At 36.2% G+C, this 22,147-nt stretch overlaps 1 protein-coding gene across 9 annotated transcripts in view; it reads right to left on the bottom strand.

Annotated features, from left to right (window-relative positions):
* APC (APC regulator of WNT signaling pathway) overlaps positions 1 to 22,147 on the bottom strand; it is a 138,392-nt gene that overhangs the window by 66,034 nt on the left and 50,211 nt on the right. For 8 of the 9 annotated variants that reach the window (XM_069540591.1, XM_069540592.1, XM_069540593.1 and 5 more), the window contains 4 exons: positions 14,363 to 14,447; positions 7,226 to 7,427; positions 2,859 to 2,967; positions 488 to 601 (listed from right to left, as the gene is read on the bottom strand). In XM_069540591.1, the coding sequence (XP_069396692.1) occupies positions 488 to 601; positions 2,859 to 2,967; positions 7,226 to 7,427; positions 14,363 to 14,447 (510 nt within the window). Of the gene's footprint in view, positions 1 to 487; positions 602 to 2,858; positions 2,968 to 7,225; positions 7,428 to 14,362; positions 14,448 to 22,147 lie in introns of those variants that run through there. The other variant, XM_060009020.1, reaches the window with a different exon arrangement.

The raw sequence follows: 22,147 nt of genomic DNA, 5'->3' as shown, positions 1-22,147 counted from the left end.
TATGCCTACTTTCTGGAGGGTTTTTATCATAAATGGGTGTTGAATTTTGTCAAAAGCTTTCTCTGCGTCTATTGAGATGATCATATGGTTTTTCTCCTTCAATTTGTTAATACGGTATATCACATTGATTGATTTGTGTATATTGGAGAATCCCTGCATTCCTGGGATAAACCCCACTTGATCATGGTGAATGATACTTTTAATGTGCTGTTGGATTCTGTTTGCTAGTATTTTGTTGAGGATTTTTGCATCTTTGTTCATCAGTGATAGATGCATGATCTTTGTGCATCTTTGTGACATCTTTGTCTGGTTTTGGTATCAGGGTCATGGTAAATTATTCTTATTTTGAACTAGTGTCAAAGTAAAGACAGACTTTAACATATCTCTAATAATAAAATTTAATCAATGGTAACAGAGCTGTAATTCATTAGATTCTTAATAGCTCTCTAGCTAGTGCTGTTTCACAGTTTAATAATAAATAAGTTACCTGTGCTCGTTTTTCCATATCCTGGCAAGTACCCAGTTGTTCTTCCATTGCAACTCTGATTTGCCTTGCTTCATATTCCAATTGCCTTCTGGTCATATCTGTCTGTAAGGAAAACTAAAACCACAAATAAAATGGAAACATTAATATCTTGTGTGTTTATCAGTAAAAATAAAAAAGCATATAAGGGGCTTCCCTGGTGGCGCAGTGGTTGGGAGTCCGCCTGCCGATGCAGGGGACACGGGTTCATGACCCGGTCCGGGAGGATCCCGCATGCCGCGGAGCGGCTGGGCCCGTGAGCCATGGCCGCTGAGCCTGCGCGTCCGGAGCCTGTGCTCCGCAACGGCAGAGGCCCCAACGGTGAGAGGCCCGCGTACCGCAAAAACAAAAAAAAAACAAAAAAAAAACAAAAAAAAAAAGCATATAAGTACCAATAAAGAACATGAATAAGCAAATATGTAAGTTACTGTGCATGAGAGAATTATTTTTTTACTCCAAGGAGTCCTAAATCTTGATTATCGGTGCTATGCTCAGACTGGGTCTCTGATGTGAAATGCAGAGTTGAAACACTTTTATTGCCCCATAGTCACAAACAGCTTTAATTAAATTGTACACTTTCATTTAAAATATATAATTGGGGACTTCCCTGGTGGCACAGTCATTAAGAATCTGTCTGCCAATGCAGGGGACATGGGTTTGAGCCCTGGTCCAGGAAGATCCCACATGCTGCGGAGCAACTAAGCCTGTGTGCCACAACTACTGAGCCTGTGTGCCACAACTACTGAAGTCTGTGCGCCTAGAGCCCGTGCTCTGCAACGAGAAGCCACCACAATGAGAAGCCCGTGCACCAAAGAGTAGCCCCTGCTCCCCAGAGGTAGAGAAAGCCTGCACGCAGCAACGAAGACTCAATGCAGCCATAAATAAATAAATTTTATAAATAAATAAATTAAATATATAATCGGTCCAGTTAGGGTAAGCCTATCTTCAGTCACCTTATAATCCTGCTCTGAAGAGGTAGTACTTTGAATTATTAAAAACTAGAATAGTAATGTGGACAACATAGAATAACCAAGAATCAGGTCCATCATCCTTAAGTTTATACGTCAATTTTAGGTACAGACTGTTGTATACATGTAGACTAAACAGAGAGAACTTTCCCATTTGTAAAAAGAAGAAAATGGAATAAGAAAAAGCTTTTATATAATATAATCATTAATTGTGAGACAATACAAACTTTTTGGTAAAAATCCAAATGTGAACCCAAGTTGAAACAAACCAAAAAAAGTACTTCACAGAGTGGGTGTTAATTCATTCAAAATTTTATTTGCCCTTTAACTAAAATTCCAGGTACTGTGGTAACTGCTAGGCACAAAAAAGGATGAAAAGGACAAGGTAAATAAACTTGCAAAGACATGCTCCAAGAGGTGATAAAGGTTAAAAATATGACTAGACAAAATGATAGGTAACAGCGTTATAATGGGCCATGACGAGAGTAAGGAAGTGCTGTAGATTTTTCATGCTCTATACACCCAATAAAAAGCTGCATGTGTGGAATTCCCTGGTGGTCCAGAGGCTAGGACTCTGTGCTTTCATTGCTGAGGGCCTGGGTTCGATCCCTGGTCAGGGAACTAAGATCCCACGAGCCGTGAGGCGGGACCAAAGAAAAGAAAATGAAAAATTTAAGCTAAGAGCGGAAGATATATTTTAATTAGCCTATTTTTTCCCTTTTTAAAAATTATTTTAAAATTTATGGATAACAGTTAAAATATAGTCTTGTTTAAAATTATTAATGTTATTAATGTATTTCAGAAATGTTCTTACATGTGCCATCCCATGAATAAAACAGTTGACATGGAGAGGTTGGGTGGGGAGGAAGAGGCTGACAGAATTAAATTATTTTTTTTTACATAGTTATATTTGCAAAACAAATTTAGTATATCTGCAAAAAGCCCTAAGATCCATACCACCAGATACTGTCATTTGAATAGGACACAAGTTATCTCAAAGATACTTTTAATGCAAAAATTATCTGGCATGAGTCCTGTAATACAGTTCAAAAAACAGACAGATGGTAATAAACATTTCTACAGAGTACGTCTGGTAATTGAACACACAGAATAAAAAAACCAGTTTCCTAGTAGAACCCTGAGTCCTTTAGTATTCAAACTTAAGAGGTTTTCTTAACAAGGGACTTAAAATAAATATGCTTGAGCCTAATGAAATTTTATCAACTTTATAAACAAAATTCATTATTATATATTTAGGTTTAAAGTTGGATAAAACATATTACTGTTTACAAATAACTATAAATGCAGTTATAAATTTATATATACTTTTAGATATTACAAATAAGTCACTTTGTCAAGTTACTTACATTTTCAGTTAAAGGAAGACTATCTATTCTTTTAGTGAGATTCTGAAGTTGAGCATAATACCAGTCTTTTTCCTTTTCTTCTTTGTCAAGGTCAGCAAGAAGCAATGATCTGTTTTTCAAAAAAAGTTAAGTTTACACAATGCTAATATAGCACACACAACAGCAGTTCTGATAAGCTGTAACTGTACTGTTCTCTATTTAAAGTATAATGAATAAATGAAAATTTTATTAATTTTGGATTTTTGAAGGTGGGACTTAATACAAGAATAAAAGGTATAATAAAGGAGTAAAGAAAAGCAGTAATTATGCAAAAAACAAACCTAGAGTACAGGGAACTACTGCATTGGACATAGATGTAGCTCTCAGCTTCTCAGCAGTTAAAACAGTAAGAAATATATTGTCACTGTGTAATAAGAGGAAATTATTCTGAGGGAGAGAAATGTTTTCTTAGTTTGGAATTTGAAGATGAATTTGTTGTATAAATTCCTCACAACCTAATCGATGATGTCCTCAATAACAATCTATATCAAGATACTCCATATCTGACCATTATAAAGATAAATGTAAAATAAGAGTGTTAATGGGAAAAAATCAGTAGGTACAAGAAGTATATGATCTATCTCCTTTCATGTGGCTCTTTCCCAAAGCAACCACTATTATCACTCTCGTGTATATATTTCCAGAGATACTCTATAAAAATGCAAGGATATATATATATAATTACATGTACATTTTTTAAACATAAATAGTAGCATATTTTTATATGTGGTGTCCTATAACTTTTTTTTTCTCACTTAAAAATCTATCTTGGAGATCACTCTGTATCAGAACATAAGAAGGTCCTATGTGTTTTTTGCTAGCTGCAAAGATATTCATGAATCCATACAGGGATAAACTATAACTGGTTCTATGTTGGAGAGCATTTAGGATCTTTCTAATCTTTTGCTATTACAAACAATGCTGCACTGAATATCCTTATACGTAAGTTCATTTCACAAATGTGCAAGCATGTACAGAAGATAAATTCCTAGGGTATGTAAATTTTAAAATTACTGCCCTTATTAGGTATTGTACCTATTTATGCTCTTGCCACCTTCACCAATGCAAACGTTTAAAAAATTTTTACATACCTAGTATTTTAAGAAATGGTACATCACTATGGTTGTAATTTGATTTTTATTAGTATGAGTAAGGTTAAGTATTTTTTCAAGTTTAAAATCCATTTGTATTTCCATTTCTGTGACTTTTTCTTATTTATAGGACCTCTTCTATATTAAGAATGATAGCACTTTGTCAGTTATAAATATTTTTTCTCAGTTTACACTTGTTTTTTCACTATGTTTTTACCATGTAGAAAATTTTAATTTTCCCGTAGTCAGATCTGAGGATATTTTTTATTATGGCTTCTGGGGTTTGCTCCTACACAGAGTTGTTCCCCACTCTGACACTGTTACTTTAAAATTCTATTTGATTATATTATCTTGAAGAATATGTATGCATGTGAGTATGGAAGGTTCTATTCTTGCTAAAATTCCCTTTCCTTTACTGAGAAGCAATTTAAAAAATAAGAAATAAGCCTTTACTTTTGATGTGGCAACCTCAGTAGTGAGGGAATCCATGGGAAGGAAGCCAGGCCCTGGTTATGATGTAACAACCTGGGGTGGGGGAGGTGTGCTGACCAATGAGAAGCTGTCCCCTCCCTTCCATTTTTGACGAAAGAACCAGGAGAAAGCAATGTAGAAATCTTGAATCTCTTTCACAGGCTGGATACTAAAACTGACATAAAAATGAGATCTGATTCTATTTTTCAATGTTCCCTGGTGAGTACCTGTAGGACCTACCAGGACTGAGATGGGGAAATAAGGGATAGATGGAGATGCTATTTCCTCTGATTACTCTCCAATAAATAGGCTTATTTAAATAAGATTTGGGTGCTAAAAGTGCTTAAATGGATAGGCTGATGTTAGTGATGGTCGTGGAGTGAGGAAAATGTTAAGGAGAAGAGGGACAAGTTGTTACTCTCAAGTTTAAGATCGAACTGTGGCAAAATGCTCTGGGGAAGCAGAAGTTACCAAGTCTTGAGCCAGCATGATAACAAGTGGTTAGCTGAGAGTAGTTGATCTTGTAACTTACACAACAGTGCTTAAGACTCAACACTGAAACAAGGTCCAGACCCAGAAGCTGGTGGGTTTCTATGGTTTGTTTACTGTACTAATGGCTTATTTAGTGACTGTCAAGAGTCTTCTTTAAAATGTAAATCTCATGTCTTCTTAGTCCTCTAGCTAATTCAAGATCATCTAGAAGAGCATGGCACATGTATTATGCACTTAAATATTTGTTAAATGTATTAATGGCTAATGTGACAATGGCTGCCTATTGAGTGTATCAGACATAGTGCTAAGTACTTTTAAAAAAATCGAATTTTATCCTCACAACATCTTTTAAGGTAGTTCTTCTTCTTCTTCTTTTTTTTTTTTTTGTGATACGCGGGCCTCTCACTGCTGTGGCCTCTCCCGTTGCGGAGCACAGGCTCCGGACGCGCAGGCTCAGCAGCCATGGCCCACGGGCCCAGCCACTCCGCGGCATGTGGGATCCTCCTGGACCGGGGCACGAACCCATGTCCCCTGAATCGGCAGGCGGACTTTCAACCACTGCGCCACCAGGGAAACCCTAGGTAGTTATTCTTATGCTAATTTTACAGACTGGAAAACTGAAGTTCAGAAAGGTTATGGACCTGGGTCTGAGTCCTGGCTTGACTACTTTCTAACACTTATCTCAATTATCTTGGGCAATACAGAAAACAAGAAAAAAAAAAGAGACACAGAGATAGTTGATCTATGACTTAAGGGATATCTAGAAATCTATGATATCTAGTTGATCTATGACTTAAGGGATATCTAGAGGGAGAAAAATCATCAAAGAAATAACAGAATTTTCAAAAGCTGAAGAAAATACATTTCCAGAGAAAAAGGGCACAGTGAGTATACAGCATGATGAATCAACAAAACACATATACCAAGGCATTCTGAAAGCTTCAGAAGAAGAAAAATGGTTCCCTGGAAAGGAATGTGAATCAGACCGATACTAAATTTTTCATCAGTGACATTGATTATGAAGAAGGAAAATAAGTTTGAGCCTAGACCTATCCAAACTATCAGGTGTGAGAGCAAAATAAAGATTTTGTCACATAAACAAGAACTAAATTTACCTCCAAACACAGTGAAAACTAAGAGGACACAAGATATATCAGAACTACACACACATATACTCTCCCCCCTCTCTCTCTGCTAATAAAATTAGATTTTTATCTACATGAAGCAAAGTAAGTTCCTAGGAAAGTCAGTATGCTCACATTCCTCTTAACAGAGCTCAAAGGGGACAAAGAGATGGAAGATTGTAGACCCTAGTTATTAGCTTCTTATTTTTCAGGATAGTGTTTCCTAGACTCTCAGAAGCAGTCGCGATTCAAGGTATGAAACAGAGACTCATGTAAACTCAGAAGAGTAAAGAAAGCTTAACACTATTTCTGGTCCAGATGATTATCCCTATTTTTAGAGATGGACAAACCTGAAACCAGAGGGAAAGTAGTAAAAGGTCTTTTGCCTCTCAGTGAGATATGCTAGGCATTTTCCATATATTAATATTCATTTTTCATAACTCCACAAGGTAGAATCATATCCCTATTTTACAGAAGGGAATGACACAAAAATTTAATGTTGACCAAGGTCCTAGAGGTAATATGTAACATTTATACATTTGAATATTTCTTGAAAGTCTAATTCAACTTTTAGGAATATAAATATAATATGGTATTTATCACACATAAAGGAATTTATACGTTTTTAGAAGGTACAAAACACTTGACAAAGTTCCTAATAACGATATATATTCTGATACTCGTAGTGAGATGATTTGAACTTCAAGAAGAAAAGAATTAATACGCTAGCTCTGAGAAACCAGAACTTATTCTATGTCAAGTAATGTTTTTTAGACTTGGAAACTGAAAAATTAAAAAATGTTTCATTTGTGGCCACTTGTGATAGGCCTTTAATAATGGAAACAGTCATCTTATACTGGATCTAGTAGTTATTTAAGATCACGTGTATTACTCAATGTACAGAGCATGTGAGTATTTAAGTGACAAAGTAGAAGTTCAGAATCCCAAGAAATTGCCTCCTTTACATTTTTTCGATTTAAGGTAAGTACAATCAACAACATACTGTTTTTGAGATAATAAAGGCAAAATGCTCTGTTTGTGATCATCCACCATACACGCTTCATAATTCCTATCTTGTATCATTAAAAAATGACAAAATACTAGCTAAAATTGGAGCATACAAGTTTACTATTTAATGAAGAAAAGTTACCTCTCTTTTTCAAGTTCTTCTAAATAACCGGTATTTTCTCTGCTTCCATTTACAAACCCTCTTCTCGGAAATGAACCCATAGGAACAGGACTGCACTCTCCTGAACGACTAGATACAGATCCTTCTCGGCTTCCGTAAGAACGGAGGGACATTTTTGACCGTAGTTTCACTCCAGGAAAATTACTGCTATCTAAGTTAAGTTCTAAATAAAATACAGACAAGTTTTTATAAAACAATTGCTTTAAGTGCTCTAAAATATTGCTAATGCAATTATATTATCTTTCTATTTTTTAACATCTTTATTGGAGTATAATTTCTTTACAATGGTGTGTTAGTGTCTGCTTTATAACAAAGTGAATCAGCTATACATATACATATATCCCCATATCTCTTCCCTCTTGCGTCTCCCTCCCACCCTCACTATGTGGTCACAAAGCACTGAGCTGATCTCCCTGTGCTATGCAGCTGCTTCCCACTAGCTATCTATTTTACATTTGGTAGTGTATGTGTCCATGCCACTCTCTCACTTTGTCCCAGATTACCCTTCCCCCTCCCCATATCTTCAAGTCCATTCTCTAGTAGGTCTGTGTCTTTATTCCCATCTTGCCCCTAAGTTCTTCAGAACTATTTTTTTAAATTCCATATATGTTTGTTAGCATACGGTATTTTTTTTAACATCTTTATTGGAGTATAATTGCTTTACAATGGTGTGTTAGTTTGTGCTTTATAACAAAGGGAATCAGTTATACATATACATATGATCCCATACCTTTTCCCTCTTGCGTCTCCCTCCCTCCCACCCTCCCTATCCCACCCCTCTAGGTGGTCACAAACCACCTAGCTGATCTCCCTGTGCTATGCGGCTGCTTCCCACGAGCTATCTATTTCACGTTTGGTAGTGTATATATGTCCATGCCAGTCTCTCTGTCACAGCTTACCCTTCCCGCTCCCCATATCCTCAAGTCCATTCTCTAGTAGGTCTGTGTCTTTATTTCCGACTTACCCCTAGGTTCTTCATGACCTTTTTTTTTCTTAGATTCCTATGTGTTAGCATATGGTATTTGTTTTTCTCTTTCCGACTTACTTCACTCTGTATGACGGACTCTAGGTCCATCCACCTCACTACAAATATCTCAATTTTGTTTCTTTTCATGGCTGAGTAATATTCCATTGTACATATGTGCCACATCTTCTTTATCCACTCATCTTTTGGTGGGCATTTAGGTTGCTTCCATGTCCTGGCTATTGTAAACAGAGCTGCAATGAACATTGTAATACATGATTGTTTTTGAATTATGGTTTTCTCAGGGTATATGCCCAGTAGTGGGATTGCTGGGTCATATGGTAGTTCTATTTTTAGTTTTTTAAGGAACCTCCATACTGTTCTCCATAGTGGCTGTATGAATTTACATTCCCACCAACAGTGCAAGAGTGTTCCCTTTTCTCCACACCCTCTCCAGCATTTACTGTTTCTAGATTTTTTGATGATGGTCATTCTGACTGGTGTGAGATGATATCTCATTGTAGTTTTGATTTGCATTTCTCTAATGATAAATGATGTTGAGCATTCTTTCATATGTTTGTTGGCAATCTGTATATCTTCTTTGGAGAAATGTCTATTTAGGTCTTCTGCCCAATTTTGGATTGGGTTGTTTGTTTTTTTGTTATTGAGCTGAATGAGCCGCTTGTAAATCTTGGAGATTAATCCTTTGTCAGTTGCTTCATTTGCAAATATTTTCTCCCATTCTGAGGGTATCCTTTGGTCTTGTTTATAGTTTCCTTTGCTGGGCAAAGGCTCTTAACTTTCATTAGGTCCTATTTGTTTATTTTTGTTTTTATTTCCATTTCTCTAGGAGGTGGGTCAAAAAGGATCTTGCTGTGATTTATGTCATAGAATGTTCTGCCTATGTTTTCCTCTAAGAGTTTGATAGTTTCTGGCCTTACATTTAGGTCTTTAATCCATTTTGAGTCTATTTTTGTGTATGGTGTTAGGGAGTGTTCTAATTTCATACTTTTACATGTACCTGTCCAGTTTCCCCAGCACCACTTATTGAAGAGCTGTCTTCTCTCCACTGTATATTCTTGCCTCCTTTATCAAAGATAAGGTGACTATATGTGCATGGGTTTAACTCTGGGCTTTCTATCCTTTTCCATTGATCTATATTTCTGTTTTTGTGCCAGTACCATATTGTTTTGATTACTGTAGCTTTGTAGTATAGTCTGAAGTCCAGGAACCTGATTCTTCCAGCTCCATTTCTTTCTCAAGATTGCTTTGGCTATTTGGGGTCTTTTGTGTTTCCATACACTTTGTGAAATTTTTTATTCTAGCTCTGTGTAAAATGCCAGTGGTAGTTTGATAGGGATTGCATTGAATCTATAGATTTCTTTGGGTAGTATAGTCATTTTCACAATGTTGATTATTCCAATCTAAGAATATGGTGTATCTCTCCATCTGTTAGTATCATCTTTAATTTCTTTCACCAGTGTCTTATAATTTTCTGCATACAGGTCTTTTATCTCCTTAGGTAGGTTTATTCCTAGATGTTTTATTCTTTTTGTTGCAATGGTAAATGAGAGTATTTTCTTGATTTCACTTTCAGATTTTTCATCATTAGTGTATAGGAATGCAAGAGATTTCTGTGCATTAATTTTGTATCCTGCTACTTTACAAAATTCACTGATTAGCTCTAGTAGTTTTCTGATAGCATCTTTTGGATTCTCTATGTATAGTATCATGTCATCTGCAAACAGTGACAGCTTTACTTCTTCTTTTCTGATTTGGATTCCTTTTATTTCTTTTTCTTCTCTGATTGCTGTGGCTAAAACTTCCAAAACTATGTTGAATAATAGTGGTGAGAGTGGGCAACCTTGTCTTGTTCCTGATCTTAGTGGAAATGATTTCAGTTTCTCACCACTGAGAACAATGTTGGCTGTAGGTTTGTCATATATGGCCTTTATTATGTTGAGGTAAGTTCCCTCTATGCCTACTTTCTGGAGGGTTTTTATCATAAATGGGTGTTGAATTTTGTCGAAAGCTTTCTCTGCATCTATTGAGATGATATGGTTCTTCTTCTTCAATTTGTTAATATGGTGTATCACATTGATTGATTTGCGTATATTGAAGAATCCTTTCATTCCTGAGATAAACCCCAATTTATCATGGTGTATGATCCTTTTACTGTGCTGTTGGATTCCGTTTGCTAGTATTTTGTTGAGGATTTTTGCATCTATGTTCATCAGTGATATTGGCCTGTAGTTTTGTTTCTTTGAGACATCTTTGTCTGGTTTTGGCATGAGGGTGATGGTGGCCTCGTAGAATGAGTTTGGGAGTGTTCCTCCATCTGCTATACTTTGGAAGAGTTTGAGAAGGATAGGTGTTAGCTCTTCTCTAAATGTTTGATAGAATTCGCCTGTGAAGCCATCTGGTCCTGGGCTTTTGTTTGTTGGAAGATTTTTAATCACCGTTTCAATTTCAGTGCTTGTGATTGGTCTGTTTATATTTTCTATTTGTTCCTGGTTCAGTCTCGGAAGGTTGTGCTTTTCTAAGAATTTGTCCATTTCTTCCAGGTTGTCCATTTTATTGGCATATAGTTGCTTGTCGTAATCTCTCATGATCCTTTGTATTTCTGCAGTGTCAGTTGTTACTTCTCCTTTTTCATTTCTAATTCTATTGATTTGAGTCTTCTCCTTTTTCTTGATGAGTCTGGCTAATGGTTAATCAATTTTGTTTATCTTCTCAAAGAACCAGCTTTTAGTTTTATTGATCTTTGCTACTGGTTCCTTCTTTTCCTTTTCATTTATTTCTGATCTGATCTTTATGATTTCTTTCCTTCTGCTAATTTTGGGGTTTTTTTGTTCTTCTTTCTCTAATTTCTTTAGGTGTAAGGTTAGGTTGTTTATTTGAGATGTTTCTTGTTTCTTAAGGTAGGATTGTATTGCTATAAACTTCCCTCTTATAACTGTTTTTGCTGCATCCCATAGCTTTGGGGTCATTGTGTTTTCATTGTCATTTGTTTCTAGGTATTTTTTGATTTCCTCTTTGATTTCTTCAGTGGTCTCTTGGTTATTAAGTAGCGTATTGTTTAGCCTCCATGTGTTTGTATTTTTTACAGATATTTTCCTGTAATTGATATCTAGTCTCATAGCGTTGTGGTTGGAAAAGATACTTGATACGAGTTCAATTTTCTTAAATTTACCAAGGCTTGATTTGTGACCCATGATATGATCTATCCTGGAGAATGTTCCATGAGCACTTGAGAAGAAAGTGTATTCTGTTGTTTTTGGATGGAATGTCCTATAAATATCAATTAAGTCCATCTTGTTTAATGTATCATTTAAAGCTTGTGCTTCCTTATTTATTTTCATTTTGGATGATCTATCCTTTGGTGAAAGTGGGGTGTTAAAGTCCCCTACTATGATTGTGCTACTGTCGATTTCCTCTTTTATGGCTGTCAGTACTTGCCTTATGTATTGAGGTGCTCCTATGTTGGCTGCATAAATATTTACAACTGTTATATCTTCTTCTTGGATTGACCCCTTAATCATTATGTAGTGTCCTTCTTTGTCTCTTGTAATAAATAGCCTTTGTTTTAAAGTTTATTTTGTCTGATATGAGAATTGCCACTCCAGCTTTCTTTCGATTTCCATCTGCATGGAATATCTTTTTCCATCCCCTCATTTTCAGTCTGTATGTGTCTCTAGGTCTGAAGTGGGTGTCTTGTAGACAGCATATATATGGGTCTTGTTTTTGTATCCATTCAGCCAGTCTATGTCTTTTGGTTGGAGCATTTAATCCATTTACATTTAAAGTAATTATCGATATGTATGTTCCTATTCCCATTTTCTTAATTGTTTTGGGTTTGTTATTGTAGGTCTTTTCCTTCTCTTGTGTTTCCTGCCTAGAGAAGTTCCTTTAGCATTTGTTGTAAAGCTGGTTTGGTGGTGCTGAATTCTCCTAGCTTTTGCTTGTCTGTAAAGGTTTTAATTTCTCTGTCCAATGTGAATGAGATCCTTGCTGGGTAATCTTGGTTGTAGGTTTTTCCCTTTCATCACTTTAAATATGTCCTGCCACTCCCTTCTGGCTTGCAGAGTTTCTGCTGAAAGATCAGCTGTTGACCTTATGGGGATTCCCTTGTATGTTATTTGTTTCTTTTCCCTTGCTGCTTTTAATATTTTTTCTTTGTATTTAATTTTTGATAGTTTGATTAATATGTGTCTTGGCGTGTTTCTCCTTGGATTTATCCTGTATGGGACTCCCTGTGCTTCCTGGACTTGATTAACTATTTCCTTTCCCATATTAGGGAAGTTTTCAACTATAAACTCTTCAAATATTTTCTCAGTCCCTTTCTTTTTCTCTTCTTCTTCTGGGACCCCTATAATTCAAATGTTGGTGCGTTTAATGTTATCCCAGATGTCTCTGAGACTGTCCTCAATTCTTTTCATTCTTTTTTCTTTATTCTGCTCTGCAGCAGTTATTTCCACTATTTTATCTTCCAGGTCACTTATCCGTTCTTCTGCCTCAGTTATTCTGCTATTGATCCCTTCTAGAGAATTTTTAATTTCATTTATTGTGTTGTTCATCACTGTTTGTTTGCTCTTTAGTTCTTCTAGGTCCTTGTTAAACATTTCTTGTATTTTCTCCATTCTATTTCCAAGATTTTGGATCATCTTTACTATCATTATTCTGAATTCTTTTTCAGGTACACTGCCTATTCCCTCTTCATTTGTTAGGTCTGGTGGGTTTCTGCCTTGCTCCTTCATCTGCTGTGTGTTTCTCTGTCTTCTCATTTTGCTTAACTTACTGTGTTTGGGGTCTCCTTTTCGCAGGCTGCAGGTTCCTAGTTCCCATTGTTTTTGGTGTCTGCCCCCAGTGGCTAAGGTTGGTTCAATGGGTTGTGTAGGCTTCCTGGTGAAGGGGACTAGTGCCTGTGTTCTGGAGGATGAGGCTGGATCTTGTCTTTCTGGTGGGCAGGTCCACGTCTGGTGGTGTGTTTTGGGGTGTCTGTGGCCTTATTATGATTTTAGGCATCTTCTCTGCTAATGGGTGGGGGTGTGTTCCTGTCTTGCTAGTTGTTTGGCATAGGATGTCCAGCACTGTAGCTTGCTGGTCGTTGAGTGGAGCTGGGTCTTGGCCTTGAGATGGAGATCTCTGGGAGATTTCTGCCGTTTGATATTACGTGGAGCTGGGATGTCTTTTGGGGACGAATGTCCTGAACTTAGCTCTCCCACCTGAGAGGCACAGTCCTCATGCTTGGTTGGAGCACCTAGAGCCTGTAACCCACACTGCTGGTCACACAGAAATCCATGGGTCAGTGAGGACAGGTGAAACTTGAGTCTGGTTTCAACTCAAACTTGAACTCCAGAGATAACCTGTCAGGTGAACGCAGCCCCCCCGTGGAGAAAACTTTACATACAGCGCAGTGAACCACCCTGTGACTCCCTCCTCAGCACCTCCTGGCGGTTCTATCTTTTAAAACTGAAATCTTTGGTTCATATTTTAGCCCTCTGATTTTAAGCCATTTTATAATGTAACTGATAATACATTATATATATTACATAAAGCCTGTAGGAGTACTAAATTATGGCAGCTATTGAGCAGCAAATTTATGTAGGAAACGGAAGAAATCCTATCACAAATGCTGATGCTCAGAGAAATTCATTGACTCCTGGTTCTGTAAGAGAAACAGTCCCACAAAAAGTCAGGCCATATGTATGAAGATAAAGCACTTCTATCCTGGACGGAACAAAGAAGGTCACTGACTCCTTCAAATGAAGCAGTGGGCCCAGTTTGTGGCATATAGCTTATTAAAGGCCTATTTAGTGACTAGTGGAACAGCAACGAGTTTTAGAAAGAGCTGAAAATTATCAAGGAAGTAATCTAAAATAGTTTATTCAAAGCCAAGAAAACCCAATACAACATTCTAATCAAGAGAAGCTGTACTTGGGTATATACACCTAAAGCTGACAACTAGACCTTAAAAAAATTACTTTAAAACACTTCTTAAAAATCTACCTTTGATATATGTATATGTATAGCTGATTCACTTTGTTATAAAGCAGAAACTAACACACCACTGTAAAGCAATTATACTCCAATAAAGATGTTAAATAAATAAATAAATAAATAAATAAATCTACCTTTGAGACGCTCTAATAAATCAATCTGTCCAGACGAAGCCATAGCTTCATCTTCAATACTTCCTTGTAGTTGTTTAAGTACTTCCTGTAAAAAAGAACACAATATATTAACATGACAAAATTCTAAGTAATTTTTTTTTAATAATATGAACTTAATTTTTTAAATTTTTAAAAAACTTTTTGGCTGCATTGGGTCTTCGTTGCTGTGTGTGGGCTTCTCATTGCAGTGGCTTCTCTTGTTGCAGAGATGGGCTCTAGGCACGCAGGCTCAGTAGTTGTGATGCGTAGGCTCAGTAGTTGTGGCTCATGGGCTCTAGAGCACAGGCTCAGTAGTTGTGGCTCATGGGCTTAGCTGCTCCATGGCATGTGGGATCTTCCTGGACCAGAGATCAAACCCGTGTCCCCTGCATTGGCAGGCAGATTCTTAACTACTGTGCCACGAGGGAAGTCCCCTAAATAACTTTTTGAAGACATGCTTCTACATTTCTTGGCATTTAGGTCTGCTTGGGGAACAAAGTGATTTCAGATCTATCTGAAAACGTATCATAAATTGTAAAGTACTCTACATATATTACCTATTGCTAATTATGAATAATAAATTATAGCCCAACAACAGTGATATTTTGTGATAATGGTGATTATGGGTAGTCCCCATGCAATATACTATATATATGGAATAGTTAAGATATATTATCTGCAACTTCTGAAATAATATAGCAAAGCGGATCATTCTCATCTTTCAGAGAGATCAACTGAGACTCAAAGACTTGCCCGAGGCACAAAAGCTGTTTAAAAAATCTGTTTAAAATCCATGTCTCTTAAGCTTATACCAACATGGCCATGAAAAACACCAGATTAACACAGTATGCTGTTTTATTTAACACCCCAATAAACAGCAAGCTTTTATATACTACATTTATGTACATTCTGCTAGTACACTGATTTATAATCAGCAGATAGTTAAGTGACTGTATGCTCACTGTCTCCTGACTTTTGATCCATTATTTCCTTTCCCATCTAAATCCTTCTGTTGATAAACTTTTGTCAAAGAAGGTTGGGAACTTTCATCTTCTATTAGTTTTTCTGTAATTTATATACATTTACATTTTATATATTCTGAGGCATCCCATTCTAGTTCACAGCAAAATCTTTTGTTGGCCAACTAGGTTTCCAAATGCAAAACAGTGTATTTGAACATTTACAATCTTATAGCTATGGGTAGTGTTCCTCTATATGAAAAATGATCCATAAATAGATTGAAAAGGAAATCTGTCAAAAAGTGAGTAAATGTAGCAAAGACAACTTCACTGGTTTACCTTGACAGTGACATTATAAGCATTAAGAAAAGAATCCCTATGTTAACAACAAGAAATAGCCTGTGACCTTAAGATTTGACCTTCAAATAATAGACCACGTTGGAGGTTGAAAGGCTTAGATAAGTAGACGTGGGACGTGGAGGTGACGGATATCCACGTTCAGAAATTATGTCAGAGTGTATCACAACTGTGGGATAGGAAATAAATTTGCACAGGGATGCCTTTCTCGAATGAATGTAGATTACTCTAAAACATTTAGTATAAACATCAGGACACCATCTCTTCCATAAAGTTTGAGATTACCACTGTAGGCTACCTGCAGTGTTTAGGATCCCAATTCTCCTTCCATCCACTGCTGCTTGTAGTCTTTCAATGATCCTTTAATCTTATCACTATTTCTTATAATCCCCAGTCTCACAATTCAACAACTGCCTTTCTCAAATAACTTCCAATTATATGTCTAATCCTAACCTCACTTGCAAATTTCAGACTCACTTTCCCAGTATGACTGATAGATGCTTTACATTCAGTGCATCTGGATGATATGCACTGCACATGTAAATGTCCGAACTATCATTTTGTGTCACTAAAACCTGTTCTTCGCCTTGTATTCCTTCAGTTAAATGGCAGTAGCCTTCTTTTGTACCTCCAGGCTCAAATCCTCAGCATCCCCTCCTTCATCTTCCCAATCAGTTATCAAATTCTGTATTCTAGCTCTATTATCTCTCTTATAGCCATCTCTTTTCTATTCTTACTGTCACTATCCTGATTATTAACCTCAAAACTACTAAAATAAACTCCTAAATGGTCCTACCTTGCACAGAACTATCAGAGTAAGCCTTTTAAAACACAGCTTTGATCAGGTCTCTCTTTATACAAGATTATTCTCCAAAGCCTATCATCAAGAGTTCGCAGTGGTATTCTATGGAAGTTAGAATTGCAAGCAAATTTTTTGCTTGTTTTTGGTTTCCTAATTTTAAAACAACAGGTATTACAAAAAAAATATTGTTTTTAGAAAAGGTACAAGTACTTAAGAGTTCAAAAACAACAAGAAAAAGAAATCTTTGGCATCTCATAGGACATATACCTGATTTTTCGAAACTAATGGCACATTAACAGTTTTTAAAAAACATGTTAAAAAATAATAAAGAAAAACTAAAATAACACCAACAATAGAAATTAAAAGGCTATATAAACCTGCATGTCCAACAATAAAGGATTAAATAAATTTATGGCATTAGCCATACAATGGAATATTACAGAACTATGAAAATATTATAAAATAAAAAGATGACTTATATTAAATTAAAAAGCATGCTTCAAAATACGATCCCATTAAATGCATGCCTGCATAAAATGCACAGAGAGAAAAATATACACATTATCAAAGGTTACTGCTGGTATTAAAAACATTTTTTAAATGGGTGATTTTGATATCTCTTTTTGTTTGCCCATATTTCCTAATTTTTAAAAACAGTAAATATGCACAGCTTGTAATATGTTTTTTTTAAGTTTCTGTGCATGTGGTTAGAAGTCTGTTGATAAAAGTTCTAACCACAAAAGTAAATAAAACTATTGAAATTTAAGGTTTAAAAAAATTTTTTTTAAGACTTTCAAAGCAGCCACCTTGGAAGCTACTCATTCCAATATGTTCCATTAAACTTTTTTTGTACATTCTGAGTTATGAACCTCACCAAAAAAAGAAAAAAAAATGCACACGTTATTAATTCATAGTTAGATCCAGTTACCTTCCCTCAAGATGACATCATCCAGCATGACTACATTACTCACTACTTTGCTGTGAATAGTTTATGGCTATTCCATGATAAAAATTAGCCCTAATTTTTTTTCTGCTTTACTGAGATACAACATACATATGAAAAGTACACCAATATTAGGTTTCTGATGTAATCTAAGTATCCATGTAATCACTACCCAGGGAAGACACAGAACATTTCCAGCATCTCAGAAGGTTCCCTTTTGTCCCTTACCAATCAATATTCACTCCCCAGAGGTAACCAGTATTCTGATTTCTGTGTCTATTAGTTGGCATGCTTGTGAACTGCATATAAATGAAATCATACAGTATACAGTCTTTTGTGTCTCACGTTTTTTGCTCACCAAAATTTCTATGAGATTTATTCATGCTGTTGCATGTATCAGCTGTTTTTTTTTAATGCTATGTAGTTATCCACTGCATGAATGCACCTCAACTGATTTATCCTTTATTCTCCCTCTTGATGGACATTTGGGTTGTTGCCAGTTTGGAGGCTATTATGAAGAATGCTACTATGAACATTTTTGCACATATCTTCAGGTGGACACATGCACTCACTTCTCTTGAGTATATATCTGGAAGTTTAAACGCTGAGTCATAGGGTTTAACTTTAAAAGAAACTGCTGAATGGTTTTCCAAAGATGATGTGCCATTTTATACTCCTACCAGCAATGTATAAGCATCTTGATGTTCCACATTTGGCATGATCAGTCTTTTAAATTTTAGTGATTTGATTAGGAATGAAATGATATTTGCACTTCCCTGAGGATAAAGGATGTTGAATCCCTTTACATGTGCTTACTGACCATTTACCTTCCTTTCTGAATTATTTTTTCAAGTTTTGGGCCAGATTTTAAAAACTGGACTTTTAAAATTCTTGGTTTGTAAAAATTCTTTGTATATTCTGAACCAAGTCCTTTATCAGATATACGTACTGTAAATATTTTCTTCCAGTCTATGCTTTGTCTTTTCATTTTCTTAATGAAGTCTTGAATAGATTTTAAGTTTTATATTTGATGACATTCATTTTATACCTTTTGTCTTTTATGTTTAGAGCTTTATGTGTACTAAGAAATTTTGCCTTCATGAAGGTCAAAGCGATATTACCCTATATTTTCTTCCAGAAACATAATGGAGTCTTTTGATGAACAAAAGCTGTCAGTTTTAATGATGTCCCACTGATAAATTTTTAGTACTTTGGCATTCTATTTAAGAAATCTTTGCCTACTCTAAGGAGATGAAGCTATTCCCTAAGTTTTCTTCCAGAAGGAAACTGTTCTGTTTTCACATTTACATTTTTTGCATATGATTTACTTGAATTACTTTTTTGCATGAGTTGAGGTAGAGCTCTTGGTTCTTTTTTGTTTTTTTTCCTTCATACAGATATTTAATTGCCTCTGCACCATTTATTGAAAAGACCAGCCTTTCCCCACTGATCTGCAGGGATGCCTGGATCATAAATCAGGTGACCATATATATGTAGGTATTTTTCTCAACTCTATTGCTGTTAGTCTATTAATCTACTCTAATTACCACATTGTCTTAATAACTTTACAACAGATTTACATTAATTCTCAGCTACTATGTCTTTAAATATTACTTTTGCTCCATTCTCTTCCCCTGCCCCTTCTAAGACTTCAATTATATTTGCTTTTACCTATTTGCCTGTGTCCCTCGTGACTCTTACATACTTTTTGTTTTCCATTTTTCTTCCTCTTCTGTGCTTCAGTTTGGATATTTTTCTATTGACCTTTCTACATGTTCACTAATTCTATCTTCTCACTAGTTCATTAATCCTGTATTTAACCTGTGACCAAGCCCATCCAATAAGTTAATGTCAAAAATATTTCAGTTATAGAATATCTGTATGACTCTTCTTAATTACAGATTCCAATTCTCTGTCGAGACTTTCTGATTTTTCATCCATTTAATCCAACCTTTTCTTTACTTTTTTTTTTTTTGCGGTACGCGGGCCTCTCACTGTTGTGGCCTCTCCCGTTGCAGAGCACAGGCTCCGGACACGCAGGCTCAGCGGCCAGAGCACAGGCTCTGGACACGCAGGCTCAGCGGCCATGGTTCACGGGCCCAGCCGCTCTGCAGAATGTGGGATCTTCCCGGACAGGGGCATGAACCTGTGTCCCCTGCATCGGCAGGCGGACTCTCAACCACTGTGCCACCAGGGAAGCCCCAACCTTTTCCTTTTTCTCAAAACATTTAAATTATGTTAAAATCTTTGACTACTAATTACAACACATGGATCATCTTGGGATTTGCTTCTATTTTCTATTTGTTCTTTTGATTAGCAGTCATTTTCCTATTTCTCTGTATTTCTTGTAACTTTTAACTGCATGCTAGTCATTATGTATACAATAATAATAAAGACTTCAGATCAGATTTTGCCTCAAAGAGTTTGCCCTTTCCACCACTGGGGTCTGATTTCCTTCATTCAATAGCTGAAAATAGGTTGCAGGTGCAGTTTAAGTGAACTTCATATCTGATTTGGTTTGCCAAGTTCCTTGAATGTCTCTCTCCTCTACACTTAAACTGAGGAGACCTGTTGTACGAGTATTCCTCTAGCAGGACATGGCCTCCTAACATCCTGCCTCCACAGTCCATCCCCAGCATCCTTCCCCATAGCAAGACTCAGCCAATGCCCCATGCATTTTGAGAAAATTTGGGAAAACTAGCCATGCATTTGGAGCTCCTCTAAATGTCAATACTTCACATCTGCCCATGTGTTTGTCAAGACCTCCAACAGTTTCTTTCCTCCAGTAGAGTCCTGTGCCAGTGATGAATTATCAGTCTGTCCCTAGAAATAGCAAATACCCCTGGGGAAGAAAATTACCAGTGATCTCAGCTCATCTAGAAAGGGCTCTTTCCTCTTAGGAATTTTAGTTAATACAGTCCTTGATGATTTCACAGTTCTCCAATGTCTTTAAAAGTACGATTTTAATTTTTTGTCCAGTGTTTTCTAGTTGCTGCAGTAGTACTGAATGATTGCCTGGGGCTGCATGCTGCATACAACCTTAAAGAAGTCCTCAATTTCAGAGTGTTTAAGAGAAAATGCAACACAACTACAAAGCAATTCCAAATAAAATACTTCAAAAAAATGTTTTGAGAAACGACAGCTTTTTAAATTAATATGTAAATTTTAAAGGAGAGAATATTCATTTGTCTTTATAAATTCTGGAAGTTTTTTTTTTTTTTTTTTTTTTTTTTGCGGTACGTGGGCCTCTCACTGTTGTGGCGTCTCCCGTTGCGGAGTACAGGCTCCGGATGCGCAGGCTCAGCGGCCATGGCTCTGGAAGTTTGGTTTTAAAAAGTTACTTAGTTACATTACATAATCACATTATTTTAAAAAACATTTTAAGATTTTAAAAACATCAGAGACTTAATCATTAGAGACAAAATATGCTGTGGTCATATCAGTAAATAGGAAATATTTATCAATGATCAACTGTGTCATTTCAAGGGGGTTTCTGCTTGACTCATTTCTGTTTTTCTCAATATATCATAGTTATTTATTCTTTTCATTACCAGATAAAAGTATACTTGGTAATTAAATCTTCAAAATAAATTATGAAATGTGCCAATTTGAATTTCTACTTCTCATTTTTTCTTATACTCTGAAAATAAAAGATGCTTTCCATGTATGGTTTTATAGTTTACAGAGCAAGTTATAAATATTTCATTTTGCTAAAATACAAAAAAGATAATAATAGTTGATTAATATTTTACCTAAAGATAATTTTTTCTATACCATGCCATATCTCAGTTTAAATGCTTCACAACACACCATATTTACCTTGTTGCTATGCTCACCATTTTAAAGTAAATCACGTTCATTTCTAGCCCTGGAGTAAAAAATATAATACATAATTTCTCTTAAGTTTAGCTGTAATTGCTGCATTTATCTGATCTAAATCCCACAAAATCTGTATTTTATTTTAATTACAGAAATGTCAAGTATATACATAAATGTAGAGAACAATATAACAAACTCCTATGTATCCTCACATCTTACTTCAGTAACTATCAACTCATGGGCTTCTTTCATCTATACCCATAACCATTTTCTCCTTTCCCCTACAACCCAAATTTATCTGAAAAACAAATCTCAGACACACTGTTTCTTCTGTAAAAAAATTCGATATACGGGCTTCCCTGGTGGCGCAGTGGATGAGAGTCCGCCTGCCGATGCAGGGGACACGAGTTCGTGCCCCGGTCCGGGAAGATCCCACATGCTGCGGAGTGGCTGGGCCCGTGAGCCATGGTCGCTGAGCCTGCGTGTCCGGAGCCTGTGCTCCGCAACAGGAGAGGCCACAATAGTGAGAGGCCCGCGTACCGCAAAAAAAAAAAAAAAAAAAATTCGATATGTATATTTACACAGGGATTCTTTCTAAACACAACCACAATGCCATCATTATACCTAAAAAATAAGCATTTCCTTAATACTCTCAAATATACAGTGTTCACATTTCCCTAACTGTTGTACACATACTTTCCTGACACACACACACAAAATATTTTTATAGTATCAATGACATGTAATCAATAGCAAAGCAGTATTCTCTTTTGCCACTAGATGGTACTACTGCATAAACTTCAGAAATCCTGAGACATCTAGTTGGAGGAGACACACCTTGCCTTCCATAGAGTAAATATGTTAATGATCAGTAAACATAATTCAAG

The sequence above is a fragment of the Delphinus delphis genome, chromosome 3, assembly GCF_949987515.2.
Source record: "Delphinus delphis chromosome 3, mDelDel1.2, whole genome shotgun sequence".
NCBI lineage: Eukaryota > Metazoa > Chordata > Mammalia > Artiodactyla > Delphinidae > Delphinus > Delphinus delphis.
This window is presented reverse-complemented; position numbering and strand designations above follow the sequence as displayed.